Source organism: Macaca fascicularis, chromosome 19, assembly GCF_037993035.2.
Source record: "Macaca fascicularis isolate 582-1 chromosome 19, T2T-MFA8v1.1".
Lineage (NCBI taxonomy): Eukaryota > Metazoa > Chordata > Mammalia > Primates > Cercopithecidae > Macaca > Macaca fascicularis.
This window is the reverse complement of record NC_088393.1, coordinates 9,786,612-9,800,438: the sequence shown is the minus strand read 5'-3', so window position 1 is coordinate 9,800,438 and position 13,827 is coordinate 9,786,612. Positions and strand designations below refer to the sequence as shown.

The 13,827-nt window shown below is 42.3% G+C and overlaps 1 protein-coding gene and 1 pseudogene across 1 annotated transcript; both read right to left on the bottom strand.

Moving 5' to 3' along the window:
* Window positions 1-3,276: 3,276 nt before the first annotated feature.
* LOC102144136 (olfactory receptor 7E24-like) lies at window positions 3,277-4,186 on the bottom strand. Its single transcript, XM_015440228.4, has one exon. It carries the CDS (start codon window positions 4,105-4,107, stop codon window positions 3,277-3,279), a length of 831 nt encoding a protein of 276 aa, XP_015295714.3. The 5' UTR covers window positions 4,108-4,186.
* Window positions 4,187-6,726: 2,540 nt separating this feature from the next.
* Window positions 6,727-10,641, bottom strand: LOC107128138 (olfactory receptor 7E24-like; annotated as a pseudogene).
* Between the last annotated feature and the right edge of the window lie 3,186 nt (window positions 10,642-13,827).

Here is a 13,827-nt window from a genome sequence, read left to right as displayed (position 1 = left end):
CCCTTTGTCAGATGGATAAATTGCAAAAATTTTCTCCCATTCTGTAGGTTGCCTGTTCACTCTGATGATAGTTTCTTTTGTTGTGCAGAAGCTCTTTAATTTAATTAGATCCCATTTGTCTGTTTTGGCTTTTATTGTCACTCTTTTTTGGTGTTTTAATCATAAAGTCTTTGCCCATGCCTATGAGCTGAATGGCATTGCCTAGTTTTCTTCTAGAGCATTTATGGCTTTAGGTCTTACATTTAAGTCTTTAATCCATCTTGAGTTAATTTTGTAAAAGGTGTAAGGAAGAGATCCAGCTTCAGTTTTCTGCATATGGCTAGCCAGTTTTCCCAGCACCATTTATTAAATAGGGAATCCTTTCCCCATTGCTTGTTTTTGTCAGGTTTGTTGAAGATCAGATGATTGTAGATGTGTGGCATTATTTCTGAGGCCTCTGTTCTGTTTCCTTGGTCTATATATCTGGTTTTGTGTTACTGCATGTAACCATGCTGTTTTGGTTACTGCAGCCTTGTAGTATAGTTTGAAGTCAGGTAGTGTGATGCCTCCAGGTTGTTCTTTTTGCTTAGGATTATCTTGGCTGTATGGGCTGTTTTTTGGTTACATGAAATTTAAAGTAGTTTTTTCTAATTCTGTGAAGAAAGTCAATAGTAGCTTGATGGGGATAGCATTAAAGACTTAAACATAAAACCTAAAACTATAAAAACTCTGGAAGAACACCTAGGCAATACTATTCAGGACATAGGCATGGGCAAAGACTTCATGACTAAAACACCAAAAGCAATGGCAACAAAAGCCAAGATTGACAAATGGAATCTAATTAAACTAAAGAGCTTCTGCACAGCAAAAGAAACTATCATCAGAGTGAACAGGCAACCTACAGAATGGGAGAAAATTTTTGCAATTTATCCATCTGACAAAGGGTTAATATCCAGAATCTACAAAGAACTTAAACAAATTTACAAGAAAAAAAAACCATCAAAAAGTGGAGGAAGGATATGAACAGACATGTATGTTAATGCAGTCAACAAACATATGAAAAAAAGCTCATCATCACTGGTCATTAGAGAAATGCAAATCAAAACCACAATGACATACCATCTCACACCAGTTACAGTGGTGATCATTAAAAAGTCAGGAAACAACAGATGCTGGAGAGGATGTGGAGAAATAGGAATGCTTTTACACTGTTGGTGAAAGTGTAAATTAGTTTAACCATTGTGGAAGACAGTGTGGCGATTCTTCAAGGATTTAGAACTAGAAATACCATTTGACCCAGCAATCCCATTACTGGGTATATACCCAAAGGATTATAAATCGTTCTACAATAAAAACACATGCACACGTGTGTTTATTGTGGTACTGTTCACAATAACAAAGACTTGGAACTAACCCAAATGCCCATCAATGATAGACTGGATAAAGAAAATGTGGCATATATACACCATGGAATACTATGCAACCATAAAAAAGGATGAGTTCATGTCCTTTGCAGGGATATGGATGAAGCTGGAAACCATCGTCAGCAAACTAACACAGGAACAGAAAACCAAACACATGTTCTCACTCATAAGTGGGATAAGTTCACTCACTGAGCAATGAGAACACATAGATACAGGGAGGCAAACATCGCACACCAAGCCTATTGTGGGGTAGGGGGCTAGGGGAGGGATAGCATTAGGAGAAATACCTAATGTAGATGATGGATTGATGGGTGCAGCACACCACCATGGCACATGTATACTTATGTAACAAACCTGCATGTTCTGTACGTGTATCCCAGAACTTAAAGTATAATTTCAAAAAAAGAAAATGGTGAGATTAGAACAGAAAGACAATAGCTTAAACAACAGCATAAAACAATGCAAATCTTTTCTCTCAGCTATTTTGAAATATGCAATAAATTATTGTTAACTATAATTTTCCTACTGAATTATCAAGGACTAGAACTTATTTCTCCTATCTACCTGTATTTTGTACTCCTTAAACAACTTCTCTTCACTCCACTCCCCCTTGACTTCCCAGCCTTGGCAATCACCATTCACCCCTCTGCCTACATGGGATTTACATTTTGGTTCCTACATATGAGTGAGAACAAGCAATATTTGTCTTTCTGTGCCTGGTTTCTTCCACTTAACATAATGTCCTCCAGTCCCTCCCATGTTTCTGCAAATGATAGGATTTCATTGTTTATAATGGCACAATAATATTCCACTTTCTATGTACCACATTATCGTTATTTTAAAAATTTAAAAGTAAATTTCAAATGAAAAAGAATTAGTTTCTGAATGTGAAGTTTCAGGGATACCGTTACCATGTTTGTATGTATGCACAAGAGTCAAATATCATTAAAATCTGTAAGGGTATAAATCTACACTTTCAGCAAATGTAACATGAAAATTCTAAGTAGTAAAAATTCTAAGTAGAAAAAAAGGAGATAATTTGTATAGTGTTGAAGAACAATGCATTCAAAGAAAATATTCGAGGAATACCACTTGACCTGGTGCTACCAGAAGCTCTTATATTAACTACCAATTAGAGTGTGATCCCATTAGACCCTCCACCAACCGAATCATCTTTGGTGCTTTAAAAAATTCTCATACCCAGAGAAGTCCAAGGAAATCAGAATTTCTGGTAATGTGACCCAGTCAGCCTTTGTAAGCTCCCCAGGTCATTTCAATGAAAGTCAAGTTTGAGAACCACTGGTAGGGATCCTCACACACAACCTGCCTAAAGAGATTCCATAGATGCTATTTGTAAATTACAGATGAATTGTGGAAGGAGATGGAAATTTTAAATATAGTAAGTCTTCCCTTAACCACTTGACAGGTTCTTGGAAACTCTGATTTTAAGAAAAATTATGCATAACAAACCAATCTTTTTCTTCACCAATATTATAACTAAATAATATTGAACGAAACGACATTAATCAAGGACCTGCTGCACATTGTATCCTTCATGTCACAGTTTCCAAGAACCTCTCCACGATGTGAAGTGAGGACTTCCTCTGTATAAAAAAAGAGTTGTGATTTTAGCTGGATACCAGCGTCATTCCTCAGAAACTAAAGGAGGCTGTCCAGGTGTATTGGATTCAGTCATGATGTTTGTGATGAACAAAGGATACCAGAATATTCACTTATTCCAAGTAAAGATATAACAAAGAAAGCACTATTCACATAGGAAATGTGGGCAGGGGCCATGATTTGCAGGTTCAGATAATTAATGTTGCTGCCTTTTCTAACTCACACAAGAAAAACAATAGGATGGATAATGAGACTAGACTGTCCTGTTTTGCAGTTTCCACAGGGCCTTTTTAATGTCCCCGTTTCTCAGGCTGTAGATGAAGGGGTTCAGCATGGGGGTGACTACAGTGTACATCACTGAGGCCACCGCACCCTTCCTGGGAGAAGGTGACACAGCTGAACCGAGGTACATGCCAAGGCCTGTTCCATAAAATAAGCAAACAACTGTCAGGTGAGAGCCACAGGTGGAGAAGACTTTGTATCTCCCACCTAATGATGCAACTCTCAAAATGGAAGAAATAATTTTATAATAGAAGTAGAGGACCCCAGAAATAGGAAGAAACCCAAATATGGAAGCACCGAAATACATGACTATGTTATTGAGGAAGGTGTCAGAACAGGCAAGGCTGAGGAGTTGAGAAGGGTCACAGAAGAAAGAAGAGATGTCCACATCCTTGAAGCAGGTGAATTGCAACACAGTGAAATTGTGCAGCTGGGATTCCACCAGGCTAAGAAGAAAAGACACCAAAACTAAGAAGCCACAGAGGCGTGGGTTCATGATAACTGGGTAGTGCAGGGGGTGACAGATGGCTACGAACTGGTCATAAGCCATCACAGCCAGAAGCATGTCTTCCATGCATCCAAAAAGGGTAAAAAGCGACATCTGTGTCAGGCAGCCCACATAGGCGATGACGCTGCTGTGAGTTTGGATGTCCACAATTGTCTTGGGGACGGTGGTGGAGGTGAAACCGATGTCAGCCAAGGACAGGTTGGAGAGGAAGAAGTACATGGGGGTGTGGAGGTGGGAGTCAGAGCCGACGGCCAGGATGATGAGCAGGTTCCTCAGCACCGTGACCAGGTACATGGACAGGAACAGCCCAGCGAGGACGGGCTGCAGTTCAGGATCATAGTTCCAGGAGGAGGAATTCTGAGACACCTGTTAGATTTTGTGGTTCTGTGTAGCTTGGAAACCTTTTAATAAGAAAAGGGAGGTGGAAAATGTGAAACAAGTAAACCAGCACGCGGCACTGTGTCTATACTTTAGATATAAACAATTCACAAGTACAGTTTTCACATCTGAAGATCACACACCCTCAGCCCTGACAAACCCAATTTTCTAAGAACTCTTTCCTGGTTGATTTTTGTGCTATTCAGTACTTTGTGTATGTGCGTACTTTTGAGACAATGGGTGAAGAACATTAGAAGAATAAATATAAGAACGTAGTATATTTTTTAAAATTCATGAATACAGTAAAATATAGACTATCCTTTAAAAACATCTAAATAAAAAATATTCTCCTCCCTTGGAGAAAAGAATCTTAAGCTAATTAAAGGAAGTTAAGGAACCATGAAATATATTTTATTTTATTCCAATACAGTGCTACACATTCTACCAATTTAGAAAAATATAAACAGTCTATAAGAGTTAGGGCCACATTATCTAGAAACTAAATCAAACTTGATAGTTCATAATTGTAAAATATTTTCTGTGTCTGTTTTCTTTCAGAGTTTTTATTATTCGAACAATTTTTTGACATTCTTTCTTCAAGGAAGTAAGTGTTCAATCAACCCACAGCCAATATCATACTGAATGGGCAAAAACTGGAAGCATTTCCTTTGAAAACTGGCACAAGGATGCCCTCTCTCACCACTCTTATTCAACATGGTATTGGAAATTCTGGCCAGGGCGATTAGGCAAGAGAAAGAAATAAAGGGTATTCAAATAGGAAAAGAGAAAGTCAAATTGTCTCTGTTTGCAGATGGTGTGATTGTATGTTTAGAAAACCCCATCGTCTTAGCCCAAAATCCCCTTAAACTGATAAGCAACTTCAGCAAAGTCTCAGGATCCAAAATCAATGTGCAAAAATCGCACGCGTTCCTATACAGCAGTAAGAGACAATCAGAGAGCCAAATCATGGGTGAACTCCCGTTCACAATTGCCACTAAGAGAATAAAATACCTAGGAATACAGCTGACAAGGGACGTGAAGGACCTCTTCATGGAGAACTTCAAACCACTGCTCAAGGAAATAAGAGAGGACATAAACAAATGGAAACACATTCCATGCGCATGGATAGGAAGAATCAATATTGTCAAATAGATAGGCTTGCATTTATTTATTTATTATTGAGATGGAGTTTTGCTCTTGTTGCCCAGGCTGGAGTGCAACGGCACCATCTCAGCTCACTGCAACCTCCGCCTCCTAGGTTCAAGCGATTCTCCTGCCTCAGCCTCCGGAGTAGCTGGGATTACAGGCATGTGCCGCCACGCCCAGCTAATTGTTATGTATTTTTAGCAGAGACGGGGTTTCTCCATGTTGGTCAGGCTGGTCACAAACTCCTGACCTCAGGTGATCCACCCGCCTCAGCCTCCCAAAGTGCTGGGATTACAGGCGTGAACCACCGCACCCGGCCTAGGCTTTCTTTTAAAATCCATTTAATATAAAACTCCTGTCTTTGGCTTATGCGGACATTGCGTTTTGGTAAGAAAGGTTTAGCTAAATGCATCTAATCATAGGCCTACAGCAGCTGCACAGATGGTAACACTGCCATGCACTTGTCAGTGATTAAACAATAATGGAATGTTAATAAGCCTTTTGCATTATCTTCTCTGAGCCTGAAAGAATGTGAAACTAAAATGTGTCTAAGCCCAGGCAAAAATGTTCATCTGTCTTCTTCTCTTTCTGCCTTTATCCTTTTGTTGTACCTTAAAAAATCTCTGACATGGCCTTTAAAAAATTGAATGTTGTAGATGTTATTAAATGGAATTATAAGGATCAAACAAGGGCTATTTTGCCTTGTCTCGAGTTCTATGGCACGTTCCTGAAAGAGATGAAAGAACAGGCAGGAAAACATCATGTGTGTTGAAGCCACACTGATTATGGTAAATTTTTGTGAATCAAGGAAGGCTCTATTCAATATTTTTCTGCAATTTTTACTTTAGATTCCTCCACTGTGCCAAGCGAGATATAGGCTCTGGCGAATCAGAAATGAAAGGGGCTGACAGTCCTTCCTCTCACAGCACTCAGTATTTACTTATATGAGGGCAAATATTGTCCTGTCAGGATATAGGGAAACTTAACTCAGGTCACAGAATATTTTAATTGAGTGGTGTAGAGATTAACCTTACAATGCTAATGACAATATCTAAAAGCCTCTTTGCCTTTATGCATCCATCACATAGAGATCATGCAGGAGCACCCATGATCTGTTTAATTATTGCTCACTGACATTGGATCAACCAGAAAGCAGCTCAGATGACAGTGCTGAGTCTCAGAGACACGAACGACTCACCCCTCGTCACACAGATCAGTAGAACAGGCAGAATTTAGAATTAAACGGTTGGTCTCTGAGTCCCAGGCATTAAAATTCCACATTGTCTTCCAGCTATCGGGAAGTTTTAAGCAGAGGTCAGAGGTCTTAACCACAGGTATACCTCAGGTGCATTTTGAAACTCTTTCCAGCTCCCTGAATAGGAGTGGAGTCTAAGACCCTGATTTGATGGCTCCTCTAAGGAAGTGGAGAGCTGAAAGGAAAGCCAGGAACAGGGGCAAGGGAGGGATGCGCCCTGAGTTTTTGTGTTCTGACTATTTCTGTGATCTTTCATGTGATCCCAGCTGCACTTCCTTTTTCTTTTCTTTCTTTCTTTTTTTTTTTTTAAGAGATGGGCTTTTGCTCTGTCACCCAGGCTGGAGTTCCGTGGTGCAGTCCTTCGGCTGCAGTGAACATGGCATTCACTGGTCTGACCGAGGTCTACTAGAAACTCCCGAAGTGGAGAGTACAATTAGCAGAAGGCAGCTGCAAGAAATGACAGGGATTTGAGAGGACAGTTTGGGTGCACCAGAGAGGAATGCCCAAATTCCATGTGCCTGGACTTTAGACCTCCTGGTTCAATCTTGGCTTCACTCCTCTCTGCTTCATGATACGGTACAAGTTATATAAAAATGCATTGCTCTTTTCCTCTTTTGTAAAATAATAATAACGTGTGCACTTATAACATAGAGAAGACCATGCAGATGAAATGAAATAAGCTACATAGAACACAGAGCTCAAAACTCGGCATTTAGGAAGCCCTGTGTAAGAGTTCATGATGTCATGGTGACTGCCATCTTCCTCCTCATCCTCATCATCACCTTCATAATCCTTCCAGAGTGCTTAGGGAACAGTTTCCGGGGACCCGTTTTCTCCTGTCTTCAGTGAGATGTTTATAGCTAGTAGAATCAGTTTAGAGAGAAAGCAAAACTTCGAATGACATTTCTGACACCAATCACAACCCAGAACATAAACTCCACAGTCATCTGAGCTGATATTTTGCACATTGGTGTCCTCCCATCTGCCACCTCACTGTCCCGTTTATCCTGAGGATGAGGAAACGAGGCTCCCGATTGTCCCTCAGCACTCACTGAGCCACGCTTTGCCTCTGCTGGGCCATGACCACGGAGAGCAGGTCCGCTGTCCTCCCTGCGTGCTGCACGATGGAGGCTCAGGCTCCGTCCTCAGGACTGGCAGGAAGACAGGGTCAGACATGAGCCTCCTGATGCAGACCACAGGTGTGGAGCCCACTGGACTGGAAGCTCACACTGCAGGGCTGGAGGCACAGGCTGAGTATTTACTATGCTATGGCCATGGGGGCTCAAGGCACAGAGCTCCTCATTAGCCAAATTGGCCCAAGTTCCCCAGTCTCTAAGGTCTTCCTCACAGTCATGGATGAAGAAGAGAAAATGAATGTCCACAGAAGCATTTGGGCTCTTCCTCTACTCAGGAGAAATCCGTGTGTATAGTTCATTTCATTTCTTTTTCTTCCAAGGATCCATCTTTTTTAACTTCTGTATTTTTATTGTGGTAAAATATACTGCACTTAAATACGAAAGTTATAAATATAAGTGGTTTTATATAAAACGGGAAATACGAAAATCTTTTCATTGTAACCACTTTTAAATGTAGTTCATTGGCCTTATGCACATTCATATTGTTGTTCAACCTCCACCATCATCCCTCTCCTAAACTTTTTTGCCTTTCAGAAGAGATGCTCAGTGCCCACGGACAAACCACCCATTTCTTCATTTCGCCAACCCCTAGCAACCACCATTCTACTTTCTGTCTCTATGAATTTAAGTATGCAAGATACTTGTAACAAATGGAATCATACTGTGTTTGTCTTTTGTGACTGGTTTGTTTCACTGAGCATAATGTTTCTAGGTTCATCCATGTTGTAGCACATGTTAGAATTGTCTTCCTTTTTAAGGCTTAATAAAAGTTCATTTTGGCCAGGCGCAGTGGCTCACGCCTGTAATCCCAGCACTTTGGGAGGCTGAGGCAGGCGGATCACGAGGTCAGGAGATCAAGACCATCCTGGCTAACACAGTGAAAACCCATCTCTACTAAAAATACACAAAATTAGCCGGGTGTAGTGGCGGATGCCTATAGTCCCAGCTACTCAGGAGACTGAGGCAGGACAATGGCGTGAACCCGGGAGACAGAGTGAGCCGAGATCATGCCACTGCACTCCAGCCTGAGCCACAGAGTGAGACTCCTTTAAAAAAAAAAAAAAAAAGAGTTCATTTTATAGCTGGACCACATTGTGTTTTATCCATTCATCTGTCCATGGACATTTGAGTTGCTTCCACATTTTTGCCTATTATTTATAACATTGCAACATATACAGCATACTAATATCTATTCAAATCTCTTCTTTGATTCTTTTTGTCATATACAGGGTGTAACCGCAGGTGCATCTGGAATTCCATTTTTAATTTTGTGTGGAACCACCATGCTTTTTTTTCATATTTCTGCAACATTTTACCTTTCCACCAGCCATGTACAAGCCTTCTGACTTCTCTCCATTTTCCAGTGCATCTCCTTTTCTATTAGTTTGTTTGTAATATTTATCCTCATATGTGCTATCTTATTGTGGTTTTGATTTGCACATCATTTTGTACGCTTATTGGAAATTCGTATATCTTCTTTTTTTTTTTTTTTTTTTTTTGAGACGGAGTCTCACTCTGTCGCCCAGGCTGGAGTGCAGTGGCCGGATCTCTGCTCACTGCAAGCTCCGCCTCCCGGGTTCACGCCATTCTCCTGCCTCAGCCTCCTGAGTAGCTGGGACTACAGGAGCCCGCCACCTTGCCCAGCTAGTTTTTTGTATTTTTTAGTAGAGATGGGGTTTCACTGTCTTAGCCAGGATGGTCTGGACCTCCTGACCTCGTGATCCACCTGTCTCAGCCTCCCAAAGTGCTGGGATTATAGGCGTGAGGCTCCGTGCCCGGCCTTTTTTTTTTTTTGAGATGGAGTCTTGCTCTGTTGCCCAGGCTGGAGTGCAGTTGCGCAATCTCTGCTCACTGCAAGCTCCACCTCCCAGATTCAAGCCATTCTTCTGCCTCAGCCTCCCAAGTAGCTGCGACTATAGGCTCCCACCACCATGCCCGGATACTCTTTTCATATTTTTAGTAGACACGGGGTTTCACCTTGTTAGCCAGGATGGTCTCGATCTCCTAACCTTGTGGTCTGCCCGCCTTGGCCTCCCAAAGTGCTGGGATTACAGGCGTGAGCCGCCATGCCCGGCCTCCACAGGGCACTTTGAATGTCCCTGTTTCTCAGGCTGTAGACGAATGGGTTCAGCATGGGGGTGACCACAGTGTACGTCACTGAAGCCACCGCAGCCTTTCTGCGGGAAGAGAACACACCTGAACTGAGGTACACGCCAAGGAATGTTCCATAAAATAAGCAAACAACTGCCAGGTGAGAGCCACAGGTGGAGAAGGCTTTATACTTCCCACCTAAAGATGGGACTCTCAAAGTAGAGGAGACAATTTTATAGTAAGAGAAAACAATACCTGAGATAGGAAAAAAATCCAAATATTACAACAAAAATATACATAATGATGTTATTGATGAAGGGGTCAGAACAGGCCAGGGTGAGGAGTTCAGAGGGGTCACAGAAGAAATTGGAAATTTCCACATTCTCAAAGCAGGTAATTTGTAAGGCAATCAAATTGTGCATCTGGGAGTCCAACAGGCTAAGAAAAAAAGACACCAATATTAAGAAGCCACAGAGGCATGGGTTCACGATGACCGGGTAGTGCGGGGGGTGACAGATGGCCACAAACCAGTCATAGACAATCATGGTCAGCAGCATGTCATCCATACACCCAAAAATTATAAAGAAAGACATCTGTTTCAGGCAGCCTGCATAGGAGAGAACTGCTGTGAGCCTGGATGTCCACAATTGTCTTGGGAATGGTGGTGGAGGTGAAACCAATGTCAGCCAAGGACAGGTTGGAGAGGAAAAAGTATGTGGGGGTGTGGAGGTGGGAGTCAGAGCTGACGGCCAGGATGATGAGAAGGTTCCTCAGCATCATGACCAGGTACATGGACAGGAACAGCCCAGTGAGGATGGGCTGCAGTTCTTAATCATGCCTTTTTGCATGAAGTGGCTGCTCTCCACCAGCGAGGAGAGCAAAAGGCCAGTCTGACAGGTTTTTGTATCCGCACTCGTGGCTCCTGAGAACTTTTCCAGCATCTAGGAAAAATGAGCTTGCATGAACGAATTGAAGGATGTTAAATGCGGGAGGGATTTTATGGCTGATTAAAGTGGTTCTCAGGTAAGGGAAGCTGAAAAGCGGATGGGGCAGGTAGATAATGAAGTCCAGCCATCTCCTGCCGAATTATTCTCTGAAGTTACACCATCAAGCTGTCTTTCTGAGGTCAAAACTGCTTCTCTCTGATGTCCAGCCATAGTTTCATCTACTGGCTGAGTCTGGGGTTTTTATAGGCATAGGATGGGGTGGGGCAGGGCCATGGGTGGTTTAGGAAATGGTAATATTCAAGCAGGAAAATAGGGATATAAGTTCTCACTTTGGGCTGAAGTTTCAGAGTTTTTGGCTTGAAGATGGGGTTTTGCCTGGGAACTGCCCTTTTCTGCCTAGAATTTCTCCACCCTCTGTCCCTATCACCCTCAAGGCCCCACTCTTCCTGGGGTAATAGGGCCTGGTTATTTCTACGCAATATGAGGATTCTCCAAAGAGCAGCCCTAGCTTTAGAGCTCCCCGTAGAGTTGGCAGAAACTTTCTCAGATCTGCATAAACATCTCTTGTGGTCTAAATTGCACCCCCCAAAGTTAATATAGTGAAGACCTCACCCCCAATGTGATGACTGTCTTTGGATACAGGGTCCTTAGGGAGGTAATTAAAGTTTAATGAAATCATAAGGGTCAGGTCTTGATCTAATAGGACTGATATTCTTAGAAGAAGAAGAGACACCAGAGATATAAAACCAGCTATATTTAAATGTGTATTTTAATCACACTTCATCCAGTAGGAAAACAAATAAACACTGTTGATCTGTTCATGATCCAACACACAAACAACAAAAACCCACATGCAAACACATAGAAATAAAGTTAGTGAACAATCAATAGCTTAAGAACTCTGGGCCAGGTGCGGTGGTTTATGCCTGTAATCCCAGCACTTTGGGAGGCCAAGGTGGGCGGATCACGAGGTCAGGAGACCGAGACCATCCTGGCTAACATGGTGAAACCCCCTCTGTACTAAAAATACAAAAAAAAAGTTAGCAGGGTGAGGTGGCGGGCGCCTGTAGTCCCAGCTACTTGGGAGGCTGAGGCAGGAGAATGGCGTGAACCTGGGAGGCAGAGCTTGCACTGAGCCGAGATCGCGTCACTGCACTCCAGCCTGGGCGACAGAGCGAGACTCCGTCTCAAAAAAAAAAAAAAAAAAAAAAAGAACTCTGTGCCACCACTTGAGATACAAAGCTATAGCAAATGCTTCAAATCCAAGTTCAGAACTTACTAATGGAGAATTAAGAATGTTGACCAAGGACACAATTTTTGAACAGTACATAGGACAGAAGCGCCATCAAGGAAATTACTTGGAGATTAATTGTTAACCTACACCCCCATGTTTATCACAGTACTATTCACATTAGCAAAGATATGGAATCAACCTATGTGTCCATCAATGGAGGATTGGATTTTTTACAAAGTGGTACCTTAAAGAACTAGAAGTCTGGGCACAGTGGGTCACGCCTGTAATCCCAGCACTTTGAGAGGCTGAGGTGGGTGGATCACCTGAGGTCAGGAGTTCAAGACCAGCCTGGCCAACATGGTGAAACCCCCGTCTCTACTAAAAATAAAAAATTAGCCGGGCATGGTGATGGGCACCTGTAATCCCAGCTACTCAGAGGCTGAGGCCAGAGAATCGCTTGAACACAGGAAGCAGAGGTTGCAGTGAGATGAGATTGTGCCACTGCACTCCAGCCTGGGCAACAGAACAAGACTCTGTCTCAAAAAAAAAAAAAAAAAAAAAGAACTGAAAGTAGAACTACCTTTCAGTCCAGCAGTTCCACTCCTGGGTATCTACCCACAGGAAACAAAGTCATTATGTGAAAAAGACACATACACGTGCATGTTTATAGCAACACAATTTGCAATTACAAAGGTATGGAACCAACCTAAGTGCCCATCAACCAATGATAAAGAAATGTGGTATATATACACCATGGAATGCTACTCAGCCATAAAAAGGAACCAAATAATGTCTTTTGTAGCAACTTGGATGGAACTGGAGGCCATTACTCTAGGTGAAGTAACTTAGGAATGAAAAACCTGGGTTTCTCTGTATGGTCAACCAACATACATAAGATCCATATGAACATATCATATGTTCTCAGTTATAAGTGGGAGCTAAGCTGTGAGGACACAAAGGCATATGAACAATATAATTAACTTTGGGGACGTGAAGGGGTAAAAGTTGGGAGGGGGAATGAGGAATAAGAGACTACATATTGGGTCCAGTGTACACTGCTTGGGTGATGGGTACACTAAAAATTCAGAAGTCACCACTAAAGAACTTATCCGTATAACAAAAAACCACATGTACCCCAAAAACTATTGACATAAAAATAAATTTTTAAAAAAAAGAAAACATGGTATATATCTATATCGATATCTATGTAGATATCTCTATATATACAATGGAATACTACTCAGTCATGAAAAAGAATGAAATCATGTCTTTCACAGCAACATCAATGGGACTGGAAGCCATTCTTTTAAATAAGGTAGTAAAGAAAGAGAAAGTCAAATGCTGCATGATCTCACTTATAATTGGGAGCTAAACAATGTATACGCATGGGCATTATAACGGAATAATGGACACTGGAGACTGCGAAAGGTGAGAGGGGAGTGAGAGTTTAAAAATTTGGCCGGGCACGGTGGCTCAAGCCTGTAATCCCAGCACTTTGGGAGGCCGAGGCGGGCGGATCACAAGGTCAGGAGATCGAGACCACAGTGAAACCCCGTCTCTACTAAAAATACAAAAAATTAGCCAGGCGCGGTGGCGGGCGCCTGTAGTCCCAGCTACTCAGGAGGCTGAGGCAGGAGAATGGCGGGAACCCGGGAGGCGGAGCTTGCAGTGAGCCGAGATCGCGCCACTGCACTCCAGCCTGGGCAACAGCGTGAGACTCCGTCTCAAAAAAAAAAAAAAAAAAAAAAAAAAAAAATTGCCTTGGCCAGGCATGGTGGCTCACACCTGTAATCTCAGCACTTTGGGAGGCCAAGGCGGGTGGATCAC